The following is a 19,163-nucleotide window of genomic DNA, read 5'->3' as shown; positions in this document are numbered from 1 at the left end:
CTCCCGGGCGAGGGTAACGGGTCCCAAGAGAGGGGCCCAGGCGAGCTTCCCGGGTCCTGGGAGAGAGGGGCCCGAGAAGTTGCACCGCCCAGGCTTATCTATGTTTTTAAAGTTGGGTGCTGGGGGTCTTTTGGCGTGAAGAGTTTTGGTGCAAAGAGTTAGGAATTTTCTGTTACGGTCTTAGGGTGGGTATTGAGAACTAGGAGGGGCTGGTGGTATGTATGGATTCCAGGAACCGAGACCCTTATCAGGGTAACCATCCAGGTGTGGCTATTCTTTAACTTAGCTGGGCCTTGCAGGCATTGTTTTCGGCAGGTCTCATGGGCTTGTTCTTTTTTTCATTAGGGAGGGGAGGGATGCCTGCCACCAGCCTTACAGATAGAACAACTAGACAGAAAATAAGTAAGGAAACAGAGGACTTAACTCAATAAACCAACTAGATCTAACAAATATATACAGAACACTCTACTTAACAACAACAGCATACACATTCTTCTTAAATGCACATGGAACATTTTCCAACTGATATGGTTTGGATGTTTGGCTCCTCCAAATCTCATGTTGAAATTTGATCCCCAGTGTTGAATGTGGGGCATGGTGGAAGATGTTTGGGTCATAAGGGCAGATCCCTCATGAATGACGTGGTGCCCTCAATGCAATAATTAGTGAGTTCTCACTTTATTAGTTCATGCAAGAGCTGGTTGTTTAAAAGACCCTGGCACTACCTCCTCCCTCTCTTGCTCCTTTTCTTGCTGTGTGACATGCCTGCTCCCCCTTTGCTTTCCACCTTGATTGGAAGCTCCCTAAATCCCTCACCAATAGCAGATGCTGTTGTGATGCTTCCTGTACAGTCTGCAGAACTGTAGGCTGAATCAACGTCTTTCATCTGTAAATTACCCAGCCTTATGGATTCCTTTATAGAAGCACAAAATAGACTAATACACCAGTATAGGCCATATGTTGGGACACAAATTAACTTTCAATGGATTAAAAAAGATAGAAATCATACAAAGTATCTTCTCTGAACATAGTGGTATAAAGTTGGAAATCTATAACAGAAGTAAAACTGGAAGAAATTAGAAAATACCTAGAGATGAATGAAAACAAAAACACAACATACCAAAACTTATAAGATGCAGCAAAAGCCAGGATAAGGAGGAAATTTATAGCTATCCATGCTTACATTAAAAAGCAAGGAACATCTCAAATCAACAACCTAACTTTGTAAGTTAAGGAACTGGAAAAAGAACAAACCAAACCCAAAGCTAGGAAAAGGAAGTAAATAATAAAGAATAGAAAAGAGATAAATGAAATAGAGAATAGAAAAACAATGGAGAAAATCCACTAAACCAAAAGTTGGTTCTTTGAAAAGATCAATAAAATTGACAAAACTTTAGCTAGATGGAATTTTTTTTTTTTTTTGAGCAGAGTCCCGCTCTGTCACCCTGGCCTAGTGCCGTGGCATCAGCCTAGCTCACAGCAACCTCAAACTCCTGGGCTCAAGCAATCCTGCCTCAGCCTCCCAAGTAGTTGGGACTACAGGCATGCGCCACCATGCCTGGCTAATTTTTTCTATACATTTTCAGTTGTCCAGCTAATTTCTTTCTATTTTTTTACTAGAGACAGGGTCTCGCTCTTGCTCAGGCTGGTCTCGAACTCCTGACCTCGAGCGATCCACCCACCTCGGCCTCCCAGAGTACTAGGATTACAGGCGTGAGCCACCGCGCCCTCCTTTTTACCTACTATATTTTTAAAGAGTATTTTTTTAGTTCTGAAAAATATAGAGTTGTTTTAAATCATTCTCATTACTGAATTCTAATTTTGTTATGGTCAGTATACATGGACTGATTTATAGCCTTTGACATTTATTGAAACTTTCCTTCAGATGTAGTATTTGGTCAATTTTGGGGGGGGGCAGTACAGAGTCTTGCTTTGTTGCCTGGCTAGAATACAGTGGCATGATCATAGCTCACTATAACCTCAGACTACAGGCATAGGCCACTACGTCTGGTTAATTTTTCTATTTTTTTGTAGAGACAAGATCTTGCTTTTGCTCAAATTCCGGACCTCAAGCAATCCTCCCACCTCAGCCTCCCAGAGTGCTAGGATTACAGGTGTGAGCCACCATGCCTGGACAGTATGTGGTCAATTTTCATATTAATAAATGTTCTAGATATGTCTGAAAATACAATATTTTCTCTTTTTGTTACTTATGCTATCTAGATTTTATCCTACTGATTTTTTTTATTCCAATAAGTACTTTTTCATTTTTGGTTTATAATTGGTTCTTTTTCATTTAAAACCATTCTTGTTTATTTCTACCTATTTTTGTTTCATAGTTTGGGGATTTCTTTTGTAGTCTATGATTTTGTTATATATGTTTGTGCATCCTAAGAATACTTAGTCTTTATCACACTATACCTCATATTACTTTAATCTGGAATGAATTCATATTCTGATTATTGACATTATTAGTTTTGTTCTGAACATTTCTTCATGTTTGGAATTCCCACTTGTGGGCACAAACACGTCTTTTGTTTGTTTTTGTTTCCTTCTCCCTCTATTTTATCACACCGGGTAGTTTTGGAGTTTCCTTACTTTGGCCAAAGTCCCCAGTCCACAGTCAGGTCTCGTAATGTGGTATTTTAGATTTCCTGTTCTGTTTTGCTACCAGAGAATATCTCAGACACAGTTCATGAACCAACAGGCTGCTTGGATTAGCAAGGTTGTATTTGTGTCTTTCTGTCTCTTTAAGTCTACAGTTCCAAATAAGCTATAGCCCTAGTCAGTGCTTGGAGGCAGTTTTTATTCAGCTTCTTTTCTAGAGCTCTTCTTTGATCTAAAGTTATCAACCTGGCTCTAGTCTGTGTCTTGGCTTTCACCCCACAGGGGCTATCTTCCTGTTCACTTCTACTTATTTTTGCACTTAGAACCCAGTAAGTCTAGGGCTTGGCTCAAATCATAGCTTTGCATTTTGGGGGTTTTTTTCTAGTCTGTGAAAATGTTCATCTTGTTTTGACTAGACTATGTCTGTCTGTCTGTCTGTCTGTCTGTCTCTCTCTCTCTCTCTCTCTCTCTCTCTCTCTCCACTTCATCTATTATAAAACGTATTTGGAGTAGAGGGAGTGTATCAAAGGCTAATTTACTGAGCTATCTCTGACTGGAAATCTACCTAAGCTTTTTAAGGAATTCTTTAAAAGAAAGAGAGAAAGAAAATAGAGAAAGCATTCAGTTTCTAAAGGAAGAATAAAAGATTGTCTCTGCTTATAAGATAATTCTCTGCTAGAAAAGTGGACAAGTTAATTACAATTACTGTGAATTCTCCTCTAATAGCCAGGCCCCTTACTGCTGCTTTCTTACTGTCTAGCTGCTTCTGCTCTCACTCAGGACTGCTTCCTTCTCCTCCCTCCATTTAAAACTTCTTCTCTTCCTTGAAGAGTCATCAGTGCTCAGCATCCTGTCAATTCAGTCATATAATTAAAGTATTCAAACTAAATTATGAATAAAGACTGTGACTCCAGTGAGTACTTAACCAGTCAATATGCGGGGTAGAATTTGCGTGTGAGTGGTAATGTGAGGAGGGGGAGTTGGCTTTGATTACATGTCTATTCTTACAACCAGACAAAGGCCCAGGAAGAGCGGTTCCTCTGAAATGAGGCCCCTTGACATAAGGAGGTACCAGTAATTCTGCCGTAATAAAAATTATCTGCTAGAAAGCGGGGCCAACGTGAATAAAAGGGTTTTCCAAGGCAGGATCAAAACGAAGTGCATGTGTAAGTGTGTGTTTGTGTCTTTGTGTGTGGGTACACATGAGCACGTGCTGTAAGCTCCTACCCACAGGAATAAAAGCAGAAGTATTAACCTAAAGGGCTTCCAGTTACCATCTGGAATGTGTGGGAATTACTGACCAGGATTATAAGAACTATATTATTGCTCCATGTCTGTTATTTTTATTTTCTACAAGGGTTACTAGTGAATCTCTAAATTAAACCAAAGGGACCCAAGGGCTTATCATTTTTTTTTTTTTGAGACACAGTCTCGCTGTGTTGCCCAGGCTAGAGTGAGTGCCGTGGCATCAGCCTAGCTCACAGCAACCTCAAACTCCTGGGCTCAAGCAATCCTCCTGCCTCAGCCTCCCGGGTAGCTGGGACCACAGGCATGCGCCACCATGCCCGGCTAATTTTTTCTATATATATATATATTTAGTTGTGCAGATAATTTCTTTCTATTTTTAGTAGAGACGGGGTCTCCTTCTTGCTCAGGCTGGTCTCAAACTCCTGACCTCAAGCGATCCACCCGCCTCGGCCTCCCAGAGTGCTAGGATTACAGGCATGAGCCACCACGCCCAGCCCCAAGGGCTTATCTTTAAAAGGAGCAAGAGGTGAAGCTGGCCACTGTAGTCCATTCCATTGCCAGGCTTAGGGAGGAGAAGAATGATCTCAACCAATAGAGGAGTAGCAGTAACAACTGAAGGCATAAAAGACAAAATAAGTGTCAGGGACCTTCTGCGTAGAATCTGGTCTGAGTTTGAAAGGGATCGTTAGCCATCAAAAGACCTATATGATGGCCTGAAAATACCACCTCCACCCTTACTTAGTTTTACAGGATACATAAAACATGGAAAATCTTTCAGCTCAGCTACATATATGCACTAAAGGAAGCCCTGATGGAGTCTCTGGCCCTCTTCACAGAAAAATGCACATGCAAGTTTTGTATAGAAATTCAGGGAGTTTGTGGATGCCTGGTTTAAGGTATCTCCGTGCCTAGGAGAAGCAGTAGTTTTGCATAATACACTGTAAGGGTTTCAAATTAACAACTTTCATAGGAAGTAAGACCTCATGGATTCCCCAAATTCCACCCCAACCTCTCAATTCTTTGGGGTAGCAGATATTATCTTCACTGGTGTTTATTCCATTTCTGGTAATGATCCCAAATTCTGATTCAACAGTATTGTCCAAGCGCCTCCCATCCTGAGTACACCCAAATCCACACATAAAAAAGAAAATTCCAAACAGAAGTAATTGACATTACTCTCCATGGACCATTCTGGTCCATGAGATCCCTAATACCCAAAGAGATATCTGGTCCACACACTGCATCTATCACTAATTTATTTTATTCATGACCCTAAACATTGATGTTTTCATTTAGGAAAAAAAATTGTTTTTGAGACAGAGTCTTGCTCTGTTGTCCTGGCTAGAGTGCAGTGGTGTCAGCTTAGCTCACAGCAACCTCAAACTCCTGGGCTCACACGATGCTCCTGCCTCAGCCTCCAGAGTAGCTGGGACTACAGGCATGCATCACGATACCTGACTAAGGTTCTCTATTTTTGGTAGAGATGGGGGTCCTGCTCTTATTCAGGCTGGTCTCCAACTCCTGAGCTCAAACTATCCTCCCGCCTCTGCCTCCCAAAGTGCTAGGATTACAGGCATGAGCCACCACGCCCAGCCTATACATTTTTCTTAAGTGAATTTTCATTACTTTCTTTGTGATTATTACACATATTTTGGATCCAATGCACACAAAGAGTGTTTCATCAACTTTAATGTTGTCTCCTTCAGTAATATGGACATGATATTAGGAGGGTTTCCTAGGATTTGCACAATCATTCCCAACTCAGCTTCTCCCCTGTTGTTAAGAGAAGCAATAGTTAGGGTTTCCTGTCACCATCACAGTCCTGCATTTGGTAGGTTTTTTTCTCCCTCTCTTAGAGATTTCATCTTAGACCTTGACCGTTCATCTTTAGCAGGTGATACTGTAGTCACTGGACCAAACCCCAGCCTTGATTTCTCTGCTGGAATCACAGTGACATTTTGAATAGGGGGACGAGATCTGGAACTTAAGTAGTTGAGAAAAAAGATGAACCCTAGGGGAAGAGAAGAATTTGAGGTGAGGTTCAACAGACAATGGTCTTTTGGCTTTTGAAATTCTTACTCATCCTTTAATATTCAGTTCAGTAGTATGTTTTGGTGAACCCTTCTATCCCCCAGCAGAGTTACTTTACTCTCCTGTGCTCCCAATGCTCAATAGACTTGTTTGGACAAAGCTTGAGCCTCCTGGATTCAAATCATAGCTTCACTACTTTCTGTGTGGTCGTGGGCAAGTTACTCAACCTGTCCATGCCTCACTTTGTGAAAGAACAGATTACTAATTCTAGGTTTTCAGACTCCAAAATCCATGCTTTCTTCACCATATCACACTGACTCTCCATGTATAAATATTCGGAATAGGCACCATCAGTGCTTCTATTTCTCCTAGATTCCACCTCCCTTTCCAGAAGTGATTTATTTCCCTCTCCATCCTTCTAGCATAGGGCAGGGGACTAACTCACCAGCAAACATGCATAAGAAGTCACTCCACCAGTTAATATGATAGGTCCATAGAAGATCTGACTCTATGGCATCCGTAGTATACCAGTGGACCTGTGCCACAAACAGGCTGAGGCAGAGGAGCAAACAGGTGGCTAGGACCAGTAGGAAAGATGTCACAACCCATCAGCGTCTTCAGTCTGCCTTGACCACCACCCCCCACCTCTTCTTCTGCCTCCAGAAGCCATATGTATGGATCAAAAGGATGAAAACTTGAGGATTGATCAAGATGAGGGAGAGAAAGGGGCCTCTACCCTAGAGTAAGGTCCACTAAGGTGTGTTCTACAAAATAAGATAAGGCACGTAGCTGGCAACTTGGTGTTGATACTGAAGAAGACAAGCAAAGGGCTAAAAAAGAGTTCGAAAGCCCCACAGAGGAACTTTGTTACCTTGACTATTTTGCCATGGTGTTAACCCTGCCAGTCTAGGTCTGTACCTGAGATGAAGCTGAGCATGGATACCTTCAGATCCAGGTTGCGGGTCGTGCTTCCTCTTTTAGGGAGGCAAGAGCTGAAGAGCCAGCCAAGGAGAATGAGTATGGTGAGGACGGAAATGAGGAAGAAGGCCCTGGAACATTGGAGATAATCTGCAAGAAGAGGAGGAAAGGAAAGGCTTGATTAGTGCAGCAAGGGACGACCCCTTGAGAGTCTCAGAGAAGGGAGGAAAGACAAAGCAGAGTGCACTACGTGGCATCCTCTTTTCTAGCTCTTCTCTGTCACTTAGAATTTCTTTTCTTTTTTTTTTTTTTTTGAGACAGAATCTCACTCTGTTGCCCAGGCTAGAGTGCCATGGTGTCAGCCTAGCTCACAGCAACCTCAAACTCCTGGGCTCAAGCAATCCTCCTGCCTCAGCCTCTCGAGTAGCTGGGAGTACAGGCGTATGCCACCCTGGCTAATTTTTTCTATATATCTATTTTTAGCTGTCCATATAATTTCTTTCTATTTTTAGTAGAGATGGGGTCTCACTCTTGCTCAGGCTGGTCTCGAACTCCTGAGCTCAAACGATCCACCCGCCTCGGCCTCCCAGAGTGCTAGGATTACAGGTGTGAGCCACCGCGCCCGGTCCAGAATTTCTTTACTATGATTAAGGTAAAGATGATGTACAAATACTTCTGGGTACATAAATGTAAATTTAGATGTAAACTAGTCTATAAGAGGTGAGACTAGTCACAAAATGGATTAAAACTTTTTCTTGTTTCTAATTCTAATGCTAAAAGTAATATATTTTTAATATAAGTATTGGAAAGACTACAAAAGTACAAAAAGGCAGGAAGAAAATCAGACACAACCCTATTACCTAGAAGCAACCATTGTCAACATTTGATTTTATTTCTTTCTATTATTGTTCCACCTTCTGTACATGGTGGATAGATATCATGTGGGCTTACCTCTTAAGATTATGTGATTTTTCCCAGGTTTCTGTGGTAAACATCATTTTTAATGGCTACAAAATAGTCTATCATATTAATGTACTTTGCTTAATGATATACCCATTGTTGAACTTAGGATTTGTTTCTGTTTTTTCTTGTTCAGATGTATCTGTTGTGTACAGACCTTGTCAGTCTGCAACTACAAAATGAAGTCATGTTTGCTTTTACTTTGGCTTCCATGTTGTAAGGATTTCAAGCCCCAAATTGCAGGAATTTAACACTGCAAAAATGTCGCCCATTTTTTCTGAGACTCCCCCCCGCAAGGAGTGGGTCTCACATTTGTTCAAGACAAGGTCTGCCAACCTACAGAATGGAAGAAAATATTTGCAAAGGCCGGGCGCAGTGGCTCACGCCTGTAATCCTAGCACTCTGGGAGGCCGAGGCAGGCAGATTGTTTGAGCTCAGGAGTTCGAGACCAGCCTGAGCAAGAGCGAGACCTCATCTCTACTAAAAAAATAGAAAGAAATTATCTGGACAACTAAAAATATATACAGAAAAAATTAGCCAGGCATGGTAGCTCATGCCTGTAGTCCTAGCTACTTGGGAGGCTGAGGCAGGAGGATTGCTTGAGCCCAGGAGTTTGAGGTTGCTGTGAGCTAGGCTGACGCCATGGCACTCTAGCCAGGGCAACAGAGTGAGACTCTGTCTCAAAAAAAAAAAAAAGAAAAGAAAGAAAAGAAAATATATGCAAATTACTCATCTGACAGGGGATTAATATTCAGAATATACAAGGAACTGAAGCCTTCAACAGCAAAAAAAGCAAACAATCCAATTGAAAAAACGGGCAAATGATCTGAACAGACATTTCTCAAAAGCAGACATACAAATAGCCAATAAATATATGAAAAATGCTCAACATCACTAATCATCAGGGAAATGTAAGTCAAAGTCACAATGAGGTATCACCTTACCCCAGTCAGGATGGCTATTTTCAAAAAGACAATAAATGCTGGTGAGAATGTGGAAAAAAGGAAACTTTTATATGCTGTTGGTGGGAATGCAAACTAGTGGAGAATGGTATGAAGATCCCTCAAAAAATTACAAATAAAACTACCACATGATACAGCAATCCCACTACGGAAATTTATCCAAAGGAAAGGAAATCATTATATTGGAGAGGCATCTGCATCCCCATGTTTATTGCAGCGTTATTCACAATAGCCAACAGATGAATGGATAAAGAAAATGTGATACATACACACCGTGGAATAATATTTAGCCATAAAGAAGAATGAAGTCCTGTCATTTGCAGCAACATGGATGGAACTGGAGGACATCATGTTAAGTGAAATAAGCCAGAAACAGAAAGTTAAACACCAAATATTCTCATCATATGTGGAAGCTAAAAAAAAGTTGATCGCATGGAAGTAAAAAGTAGCACAGAGGATACCAGAGAATAGGAAGGGTAGGGGGAAAGGAGGGACAGGGAGAGATTTGTTAAAGGATACAAAATTACAGCTCCATAGGAGGAATAAATCCTAGTGCTCTATACCACTGTATGATGACTATAGCTAACAATAATATATTATATAGTTTCAAATAGATAGAAGGAGGATATTGAATGTTTTCAACACAAAGAAATGATAAATGTCTGAGATGGTGGATATGCTAATTACCCTAATCTGGTCACTATACATTACATGTATTGAAACATCATTATGGTTTTTTTTCTATTTTTTTTTTATTTTTTTACCATGAAACATCACTATGTATGCCATGAATATGTACAACTATTTGTCAATTTAAAAAATTAAATTAAAAAAAGAAGAGGTGTGTTAATGTTCTTTTGCTCCGATGCCATTATGTAAGTGCCACACCACTCCTTCTTCCCCCATCACTTGGCACCAGGCAGGTCTCTGTTCTCCTGGGTCTGCCACTGCAAATTGGATGTTGGTTAGAGAGAGGTAGGGTTGGGGGGGGGGATGTTAAACCTTCCTTTTTTGCTACCACATCCTTAACATGGAATAGATTCTTCCCTTGACTTCCTCATCAGTAATTTACTAAATATTTAAGAAATAGAGAATAATTTACAATTACAAGTGGATGTAGCTTTTCTGAGATCCCAGAGACCCAGCAACATCTTCAATATCCCATATAGGATGCCTCTTTGTCTGGCTTCTTTCCTGTCCCAATGTGGCAGGGGCTAGCTCATCCCACCACTGAAAGTTCTCTAAGCACTTCTATGCCTAAGAATCCAATTCCAGCTTCCAACTAACCTAGAGAGAAGAAATTATGTACTAATGTATCAAGTTTATCCCAGTCTAATATCTGCCTTCTAAGTTTCATTTTGTTCTCCAGAACATGACACTTACTAATATGATCAATAATAGTCATTTTTATGACCCATGGGGTAAATTTTTCTGTGGTCCCAACAAGTTAGCTATATTAAAACATAATAATTCAAGAGCAGCACATTTTCTAAAGACTAGGTCATTCAGAATTATAGCATATATATAGCAGCGTATATACTATTACCAGTACATAAAGCCTGCCAGAACCATCAGCCCAGATTGAGCCGTATAAAGCTCAGGGTGATAGGCATCTTTTGCAATATTTAGCCTACGATCCCCCATGGGCCCTAGCAGCCCTTGCCTATAGCCCCGGACCATTGTCTCAACCCCCTGACTATAGCCAGCTGGACCAAGGAAGGGAACCGGACTCATGTCGAAACAATTTTATTTTTATGCTTGGAACTTTGAATTTCTTTTTTTGCTTGCTTGAATGAAGATGTAAAGTTAGACTAGGATATCACCTTTTGGGCACTTACAGACTAATAAAAAAAGAAAAACTGAGCTGTAGAGATAAAACAAAGATGAGTGACAAAGTGACTCTATAACAACTAAGTCATTGACTGGCTTGATTTTCTTTGTCTGAGATTCCAGCTTCTTATGGAATCCCCTAAGGCCCAGCGAACTTCCTGCCCTTGGGAGTTTATGAGATTCTTCTGAATCTTTGTAAATAAGTTCACTCTTTAGCTTATACTAGTTCAAATGATTCTATGATAACATTCAAAATACCAGGGAGCACTGCCGAAGATATCTCCCGCCCAACTCATCTAAGATATAAAGCCCAATTCCTCCTCTACTATGAAGGGAAGACTGTAACTTCATATTCCTCTCACAATCTTTTCTGTCTTAGCTCCTCATCTCCTGAAATCTACATAAACAAGATCCTCACAATTCCACAGGAACAGCTAAAGACTTACAGCATAGAAGAGTCTAACCAAGTCTACTAGTAATAATCATATACAACAAAGTATATAACCAAACTAAACACTTAGCTTCAGATCTAAAACATCTGGATTTGGTTAACTTCAATAGTTTTTTTATTCGTGTAACTAAAAAAAAAAAAATGGTCCCAAAGCTGAATTCAAGCTTCCATTTCCTGTATGACCAAAACTGAGTTCAGCTTTTAAATGAGAGTTTTTACAGCAGTTTATTCATCAAAGTTTCAAAAATCTTAGAATCTAAGTTACAAAAGATCCTGCTTGTATGTTTCAGTAAGAAGCCTTGATCCAGAAAGAGGAGTGCCCTAGATGAAAGGAACACACCCATGTGTCACCCACGTAGGTCACCTGTATCCAAACATTTCTGAAGTTTTTCTTACTGCTATGTTTTGATGTGAACTTAAATTGCAAGAATAGCAAGGCAAGCCTCATAGCTTACTAAAAGCAATGAAGCTAACACTCTGGGAAGAGGAAGGATGCCACTTTCTATCTGGAGAGGACGAAGACCAAATCACTTGAGAAACTTGGTAAGATTCTTGCTGGTGTTCTCAGGATCAGCCTGATCAGTGATGCTACACTTAAAAGTACTATCAGGTAGAACATAAAAGCTATCAAGACTAAAAGGGGAACCACCCCACCAGACAGCAGTAGTGTTCTGTGGCATTCCCTCACATCTCAGTAAAATGAAAACATTCACCATGTGGCAGTTTGTAAATGACGGTCAGGATCTCCTACTACTGTTGTGGAAGTAAAACTTTGCCAGGGAGGTTTTGGAAAGTGATAGGGGCAGGGCTATCAGCTGTCCCACCCTTGTGAACAAATAGGTTTAGTTAACACTAGATGCTTTTCTCTAAGCCTGCTGACACCCTGGAAGGAGGCAGTGGGGAAACCAAGAAGACATGAGAAGAAAGGAGCGGAGGAGAGAAGCCAGCCGTATTGATGCTAAGCCCCTGGTGTTAGCTGTTCCAAAGAGATCTGCCAGCAGGACTCCCCTCACTGCACCCTAGGTCCTTCAGCAAAAACCAAGGCCAGGATAGGGAGGTGGTATTGCAAAAGGATCAAAGAGTTAGACTGAACAGCTGGGGATGGGGTGTGGATAGGATTCTGGGTATGAAAAAGCTGCTGTTGGAGACAAGCTGGGGAATCAGCTCATTTATTTAGCCAATTCTAAGCCACCATGCTGTTGCCATCGTGACTTCATTCCAGGCACATGAGGCCAACATAGAACTTCCCCAGGCTCAGGGAAAGTGCTAAAAGAAGATGGTTTGGAATGGAAAAGATCCTGGGTGGAGACCTAGCCTCCTGGAGAGAAGTCTGGGAAGTCTGCTTGGTGTTAGGTTCCCTTGTAACTCAGCTGGGGTGCCAGAATAAAGCATCCCTACACAGCTTGGCGATGTGAACTGTATGGTGGTCCCCGGGGTCCTAACTCTAGAGTGCCCAGTGCCTTGACTAAAAGACCTACCCTTTCTTTCCCACCCTCTGCAAAACAGTTCAAGTTTCTCTCTGGCAACACATCCTGTACATCACGGTCTGATCTCAACTAATGCTATGGGGAGATAACAGAAAGGTCTGTTCCACACTTGAGGCCCCTTAGGAAAAGTGAAGGATCACGTCTTCTACTCCCCGTCCCTTCTTCGTCCCATTAGCAACAGCTACAGCAGAGAGGCTATCAGTCATCTAGACCCAGGTGGAGTCAGATACTGGGCCATGACGACCTGAAGTGAGCCAGGACGTAAGAATGTGAGCACACGCTTTCTTTAATGCACCCAAGCTAGCCCCTGTGAAACTCGTAGAAATGACTGAGGACACTGTCAGGGTAGGGTAAATAAATTCTTGCAATCCAATAGGGAAAAGTTTGAAGTCATTGAAATGACTAAAAATTATTTGACAATAATATATTTGGGCAATAATAACATCATATTATTGTCACAGGCAGATGAGGCCTGGACATGATAATTACATTTTGGGGATTCTTTATGAGATCTGTATTACAGACTAGTTACTGGCCCTAGAATTGGACTAGTTAACATTGGAAATGGGGTGGATACTTGACTTAAATAACTGTGTGTCTTAAGGACTCACTCAGTTGACCTTCTCCAAACAATTAACAGTCTGGCATAAAGTTGAATTCAGGGTTTCAAGAAATAAATTATTTACTGCTTTTAAGTGACTTGATTTCAGGATTCTAATTCATTAAAGATTTAAATAATAATCTTAAGGCCTGAAGTATAGCCTCGGCACCCAGTTACATAAACATACTTTCAGCTTAATCTTAATGCCTGAACCTTTTATTCCATTTGTAATTATTTCCTTGGTATTAATTTCTAGATGCGGAATTATTGAGTCAAAGATGAACTTCTTTAAGTCTCTGGATATACATAATCATATTGCTTTGGCAATACCAATTTGCATGTCGTGTATGGAAGTATGTGCCCATTATCATTTAAAAATCTCTGTTAACGTGATGGTTGAAAATTTACATCACATTGTTTGTTTGATTTACCTTTCTATTAAAGAAAGGTTGAGGTTAAATTGTTTTTCCTATTTTTTTTTTTTTTTGAGACAGAGTCTTGCTCTGTTGCCCGGGCTAGAGTGAGTGCTGTGGCGTCAGCCTAGCTCACAGCAACCTCAAACTCCTGGGCTTAAGCGATCCTACTGTCTCAGCCTCCCGAGTAGCTGGGACTACAGGCATGTGCCACCATGCCCGGCTAATTTTTTCTGTATATATTTTTAGTTGGCCAGATAATTTCTTTCTGTTTTTAGTAGAGAAGGGGTCTCGCTCTTGCTCAGGCTGGTCTCCAACTCCTGAGCTCCAGCGATCCACCCACCTCGGCCTCCCAGAGTGCTAGGATTACAGGTGTGAGCCATGGCGCCCAGCCCTGTTTTTCCTATTTCTATGGGACAGTTATAGTTCTTGTTTTGTGAATTGTTTGCTCAAAAAGAGTTTCTTTATTTGGATCTTTGTCTTCTTCTTAATAATCTGTATATCCTTTTCCATATATTAAGGCCATTAACCTTTATCTTTTATATCTGTTGCTAACATTTTCTCCAGTTGTTTTTTAGTTGAAGATGCAGTTGAATTGTCTGCCCACCTTTGTTTTAGTTTCTTCCCAAGATCCTGCTTTAGGATCCTGCCCCTTAATTCCAAATGCCACAGTCCACAGCCAAGTAACTGATGTTCTACCTCAGGGTTGGGCCGAGGTGCTCTCTTCCCCAGCATTTGGGACCCCTGCTTATCTGAGAAGGGGAATAAACACTTTACTCATGTATGTTTTCTTTCACAAAACCTGTTTCTTTGTGTAAGTGTGTATCTGTGGGTGATGGGAAAACTGTCAGTGTTTCCTGGCGTTCTTGCCAAGTATGTCTCAATAGGCTTATGAAACCAGTCTGTCGGTCATAGTCCTGCGTGCAGCATGTCTTTCCTCTAAGTCTTTGGTCTGATTTAAAAACTCATGTATATGATATCATCTAGGCCCCAGAAGCTTATTTTAAAATATTTTGTTGCCTTTTCAGATCTATTTTAATTCACACAAAATTTGACATCATTTACTCTACATAGCTGGAATTTCTTATACCACATATCAACATACATTTAAGTTCTCTCTTACTGCTAGCAGAAGCACAAGCTGACCTTGCAAATCAAACCTAATGGGTGCTGAGACACTTTGCTTTATCTCGCAGCTATGACCAATCACTTATTATCTATTTCTGCAAGCTACATTAGAATATCAATCACATTGCTTCACAGTAATACCTTATAAATGACAAAAGAATTCTTCCCAGAGAGTAAGGAGTATCAACTTATTATTTGGGACAGGAACAGCCTGGGATAGGAGGGAGAAAGAGTACACAGAGGCTACCAAAGAAAAGGCTGACGACATTTATAACCTGGCTGAGACCCATCTTGGACTTGGAGAGGTGAAGACACAGAGATCTTACAGGAAGAAAGATGAAGGGATAATATGGCAGAAAGCTCTGGAACTGTGGGGCCTGTGGCATTCAATTTGGTGGCACTCACAGGGTGGCTTGGGTGTGTGGCTCCAGCACAGCTCATGGTTGCATAAGGTCCAGAGTCCTGCGTAGAGTTCAAGGCCATTCTTGACCACCAGGAACTGCACCCAGTGCAGTGGGGACATGCAGATCAGGATCAGGAGGCTAAAAGCACAGAGGCCGCCACAGAACATTCGGATGTAGGTGTGTGTCTGATCCACAAGATGCTGCCGCCTCTGGGGTGGCATCGAGGCACTCGGATGTTTGTTGGTGGGGAGGGTAGGCTACAAGGATGAGGGAGATATTGCCTACCCAAAAGGATTGCCCCTGATCCCCGGGGTCTCCTATTCTTCTCTACCTCAACTATCCCCATGTGGGTTTGATTTGTGGATATCTTTCCTTACTCCTTTTATAAAAACAAAAATTTTAGGGTGATCTTTTCTCTGTCCTTAGGATGCTCTGTCTAGCCCCACCTTTAAGTAAGTCCTCTTCCTCTCATCTGACCTCCAATTAGGTGTCTCCTCACCCTTTGGTATTTCCGGTTTCCCTTTATTTTGGGAACCTCGGGAGTGTGGAAGGTCAAGGCTAAATTTTCCCTCCGCGCCATCTTGGCAGCCAGTTCACTTTCTAACTGCCACGGAATTTGTCTCAGCATGTCCTCTCACATGCTGGCAGCACCAAAAAGGGCCAGGACCCATTGCTCAGATCCCATTTCTGTTTTTTATTCTGGGTCTGGCCAGATCAGGAAGAAACTATGACATTTTAAGCATGTGTATGTATATGTGATGCTCCCCACCCTCCCTTCTCCAACTTTTCCCAACTCCTTTATTAAATAAATCCACAAATATCTTGTCAGGTTTTGTGCTAGGTCCTGAGACAGAAAAATGAGTGAGACACAAGTTCCCACATAGCAAATAATAAAGTGAAACTCTGATGTCTTCAGAAGTCAATTGCTTGCGGTTATTATTTGAGATTAGATACTTGTCAGTAGCCAGTAGGCTGGAGTTCATGCCAACTACATCTCAGGCTTATGAACCAGTCTTTCAGTCATAGTTCTTCAGGCAGCATCCACCCTCTTCTCCCTTTTTTGCTCTGGTTCCCTCTTTTCAACGGCCTCTAGTCATGAAGCCCTTTAAGGGTGCTACACCACTGCCACTGCCACAGCTGATAGGGGGCCACTATGAGAATGCCGGTAACCATATAGCCCAGAAGGCTACATACCAATGTGCTAAAAGCTACCATTCTTCAAGATACTGCAGCAATGCTGGGTTCTATGTGGACATGAGGAGAATGGGCTTTCCTTGATTCTACAATCAGCACAGCTTGTGCCCAGAGTATCTCAAAGTGTCCTTTTCAAACAGCTCTCTCAGCATCTGATCCTAACTTCTCTCCCTACAAGGGCTCAAAATCAATCCAGGATGTGGTACAGATGTCATCTGGTTCTATAGCGTGATCACTCATTCAAATAAATACCCTGCCAGATTTCCAGCTCTTGTTTTCTACAAACAGATAAACTTTGATTCCTAAATTTGGGCTCAACTGGGAGGCCCTGCCATACTTTTCTTCTAGAATACCTGCTTCCCACCCACCCCAACCTGTTTACATCCATTCTTTATTTCAGCTGATGGGAACTACTAGCAGCGCCTAGATATGTCTGTGCTTTGGCATGGAGTCTTCCTTCTGCCAAAGTGTTATTTGACTCTCTGTCTCATAGTACTCAACTCAATTCCCAGAAGAATATTATTTAATGTTGAATGAATGATGAACAACACACTTTTATGTAAAGAACAGAAGTTGACACAGAAGCTGGAATGGTTAACATTGTCAGAGGAAAATTAGGAAAGGCTTACTGGAAGAGATGTCTTAGCTGGATTTGAAAGGAATTTCCCAGATAATCAAGGTAGAAGGACATTTGAGACAAAGAAAATAGTATGTCTCAACCAGGAAGCCATGAACAGAATGAGGTTCTCAGGGCATTAGAAGCAGTGTGGTTCTACTAAGTGTAAAATAAAAGGTAAAAGTTGGGGCCAGGTATGGTGGCTCACACCTGTAATCGTAGCACTCTGGGATACCAAGGTGGGAGGATTGCTTGAGCTCAGAGCTCAGGAGTTCGAGACCAGCCTGAGCAAGAGCGAGACCCTGTCTCTACTAAAAATAGAAGAAAAATTAGCCAGGCGTCGTGGCACATGCCTGTAGCCTCAGCTACTCAGGCAGCTGAGGCAAGAGGATTGCTTGAGCCCAGGAGTTTGAGGTTGCATTGGGCTACAATGATGCCACTGCACTCTACTCAGGGTGACAAAGCGAGACTCTCATGCTCCCGCCTCAGCCTAAATTCTACCTATTATTGATAGATATTGATATTATTGATAAATATATTATTTATATTGAGCACTGAGTAAGTGCTCAGTAAATACTATCTCTTTTTTTTTTTCTGAGACAGGTTCTCACTCTGTTGCCAGGGCTAGAGTGCAGTGGCATCATCATAGCTCACTGCAACCTCAAACTTCTGACCTCAAGTGATCCTCCTGCCTCACCCTCCTGAGTAGCCAGGACTACAGGCATGCACCACCATGCCCAGCTAATTTTTCATTTTTTGTGGAGATGGGGGTCTCATTATTGCTCAGGCTGATCTTGAACTCCTAGCCTCAAGCACTTCTCCTGCCTCAGCCTTCCAAAGTGCTAGGATTACAGGTGTGAGCCACTGTGACCAGCCTATTATTTTTTTTAACTATCTTTCCAAGCTTGCTTGGGTATGATCTTGGCACAGGCCACCCTGAAACAGGTGAAATACTAATGTTAAAGGAAAGGATGTTACTACTCACCCCTTCACTACTGGCACTAAACAAGTGCCATCATGAAAAAGATGATATTAATGTAATGTGGGGTATCGGGTCATTTTGTGAACAGTTTCTGATTTGAAAAATGATGAACATGATATATCACATCAACAAAATGAAGGACAAAAACTACATGATCATCTCAGTAGATACAGAAAAGCATTTGATGAAATTCAACATCTCTTCATGATAAAAACTCTCAACAAGTCAGGTATAGAAGGACCATACCTCAACACAATACAGGCCATATATGACAGGCCCACAGCCAACATCATACTGAACCAGGAAAAATTGAAACCTTTTCCTCTAAGATCTGGAACAAAACAAGGATGTCCAGTTTTACCACTTTAATACTACATAGTGCTGGAAGTCACAGCCAGAGCAATTAGGCAAGAGAAAGAAAGAAAAGACATCCAAATTAGAAAGAAGGAAGTCAAACTGTCCCTCTTTGCAGATTACATTATCTTATCTATAGAAAAACCTAAAAGCTCTACCAAAAATCTCATAAAACTGATAAATGAATTCAGTTAAGTTGTAGGATACAAAAATCAACATCCAAAAATTAGTAACGCTACTATACACTAACAACAAACTAGCTGAACAAGAAATTAACAAAGCAATCCCATTTATAATAGCTACAAAAAATACCTAGGAATAAATTTAACCAAGGGAGTGAAGGATCTCTACAAAGAAAATTACAAACACTGATGAAAGAAATTGAAGAGAACACCAAAAAAATGGAAAGACATCCCATGTTTATGGATTGGAAGAATTAATGTTGTGAAAATGACCATACTACCAAAAGCGACCTACAGATTCAATCCAATCCGTACTGAAACATCAATGACATTCTTCACAGAAATAGAAAAAACAATCCTAAAATTTGTGTGAAACCAAAAAAGACACTGAATACTCAAAGCAATCCTGGATTTTTAGGTAAACATCACATCCTCTGCAAATAAGGTTAATTCTGTCTCTTCTTTTACAAAATTTATCTTATTGCATTGATCGGACCCTCCAGAACACTCTTCATGAAGTGATTAAGGGTTAAGGGCAGTGGGCATCCTTAACTTACTCTTAACTTTAATGGAACTGGTTCTATTGTTTTTTGTTTCATATGTATATTCATTTTCATGTTAAAGAAGTTTCATTCTATTTCTATTTTTTCAAAATTTTTTATTTAGAATGGCTGTATCAAATTCCTTCTTAGCCTCTAGAACATGGTTTTTCTCCTTTAATCTATTTAATATGAAAATTACATTAATATGTTTCTTAATGTTCATCTAATTTTACATTCTTATAATTAAAAGTTT

At 41.0% G+C, this 19,163-nt stretch overlaps 1 protein-coding gene across 1 annotated transcript; it reads right to left on the bottom strand.

The window, feature by feature from the left end:
• Positions 1 to 5,531: 5,531 nt before the first annotated feature.
• On the bottom strand, positions 5,532 to 15,620 carry TMEM202 (transmembrane protein 202). The gene is made up of 5 exons (XM_045531473.1): positions 15,540 to 15,620; positions 15,042 to 15,297; positions 6,805 to 6,954; positions 6,332 to 6,463; positions 5,532 to 5,866 (listed from the first exon to the last, which is right to left on the bottom strand). The coding sequence occupies exons 1-5, from the start codon at positions 15,618 to 15,620 to the stop codon at positions 5,670 to 5,672; spliced, it is 816 nt and encodes a 271-aa protein (XP_045387429.1). The 3' UTR covers positions 5,532 to 5,669.
• Positions 15,621 to 19,163: the final 3,543 nt, after the last annotated feature.

Source organism: Lemur catta, chromosome 1 (assembly GCF_020740605.2).
Source record: "Lemur catta isolate mLemCat1 chromosome 1, mLemCat1.pri, whole genome shotgun sequence".
NCBI classification, from domain to species: Eukaryota; Metazoa; Chordata; class Mammalia; order Primates; family Lemuridae; genus Lemur; species Lemur catta.
Note: the sequence above shows the minus strand (reverse complement) of the source record. Positions and strands in the feature narration are given on the sequence as shown.

What these genes read in the sequence shown, in the direction of transcription:
- TMEM202 (XM_045531473.1), bottom strand. Translation starts at nt 15,620, where the DNA reads ATGGCGCGGAGGGAAAATTTAGCCTTGACCTTCCACACTCCCGAGGTT. An exon ending in CCACACACCCAAGCCACCCT is followed by an intron (nt 6,955 to 15,041) that starts GTGAGTGCCACC and finishes CTCTTCTTGCAG; the next exon opens with ATTATCTCCAATGTTCCAGG. An exon ending in CTTCTTATGCATGTTTGCTG is followed by an intron (nt 5,867 to 6,331) that starts GTGAGTTAGTCC and finishes CTCTTCCCCTAG; the next exon opens with GGTTCATCTTTTTTCTCAAC.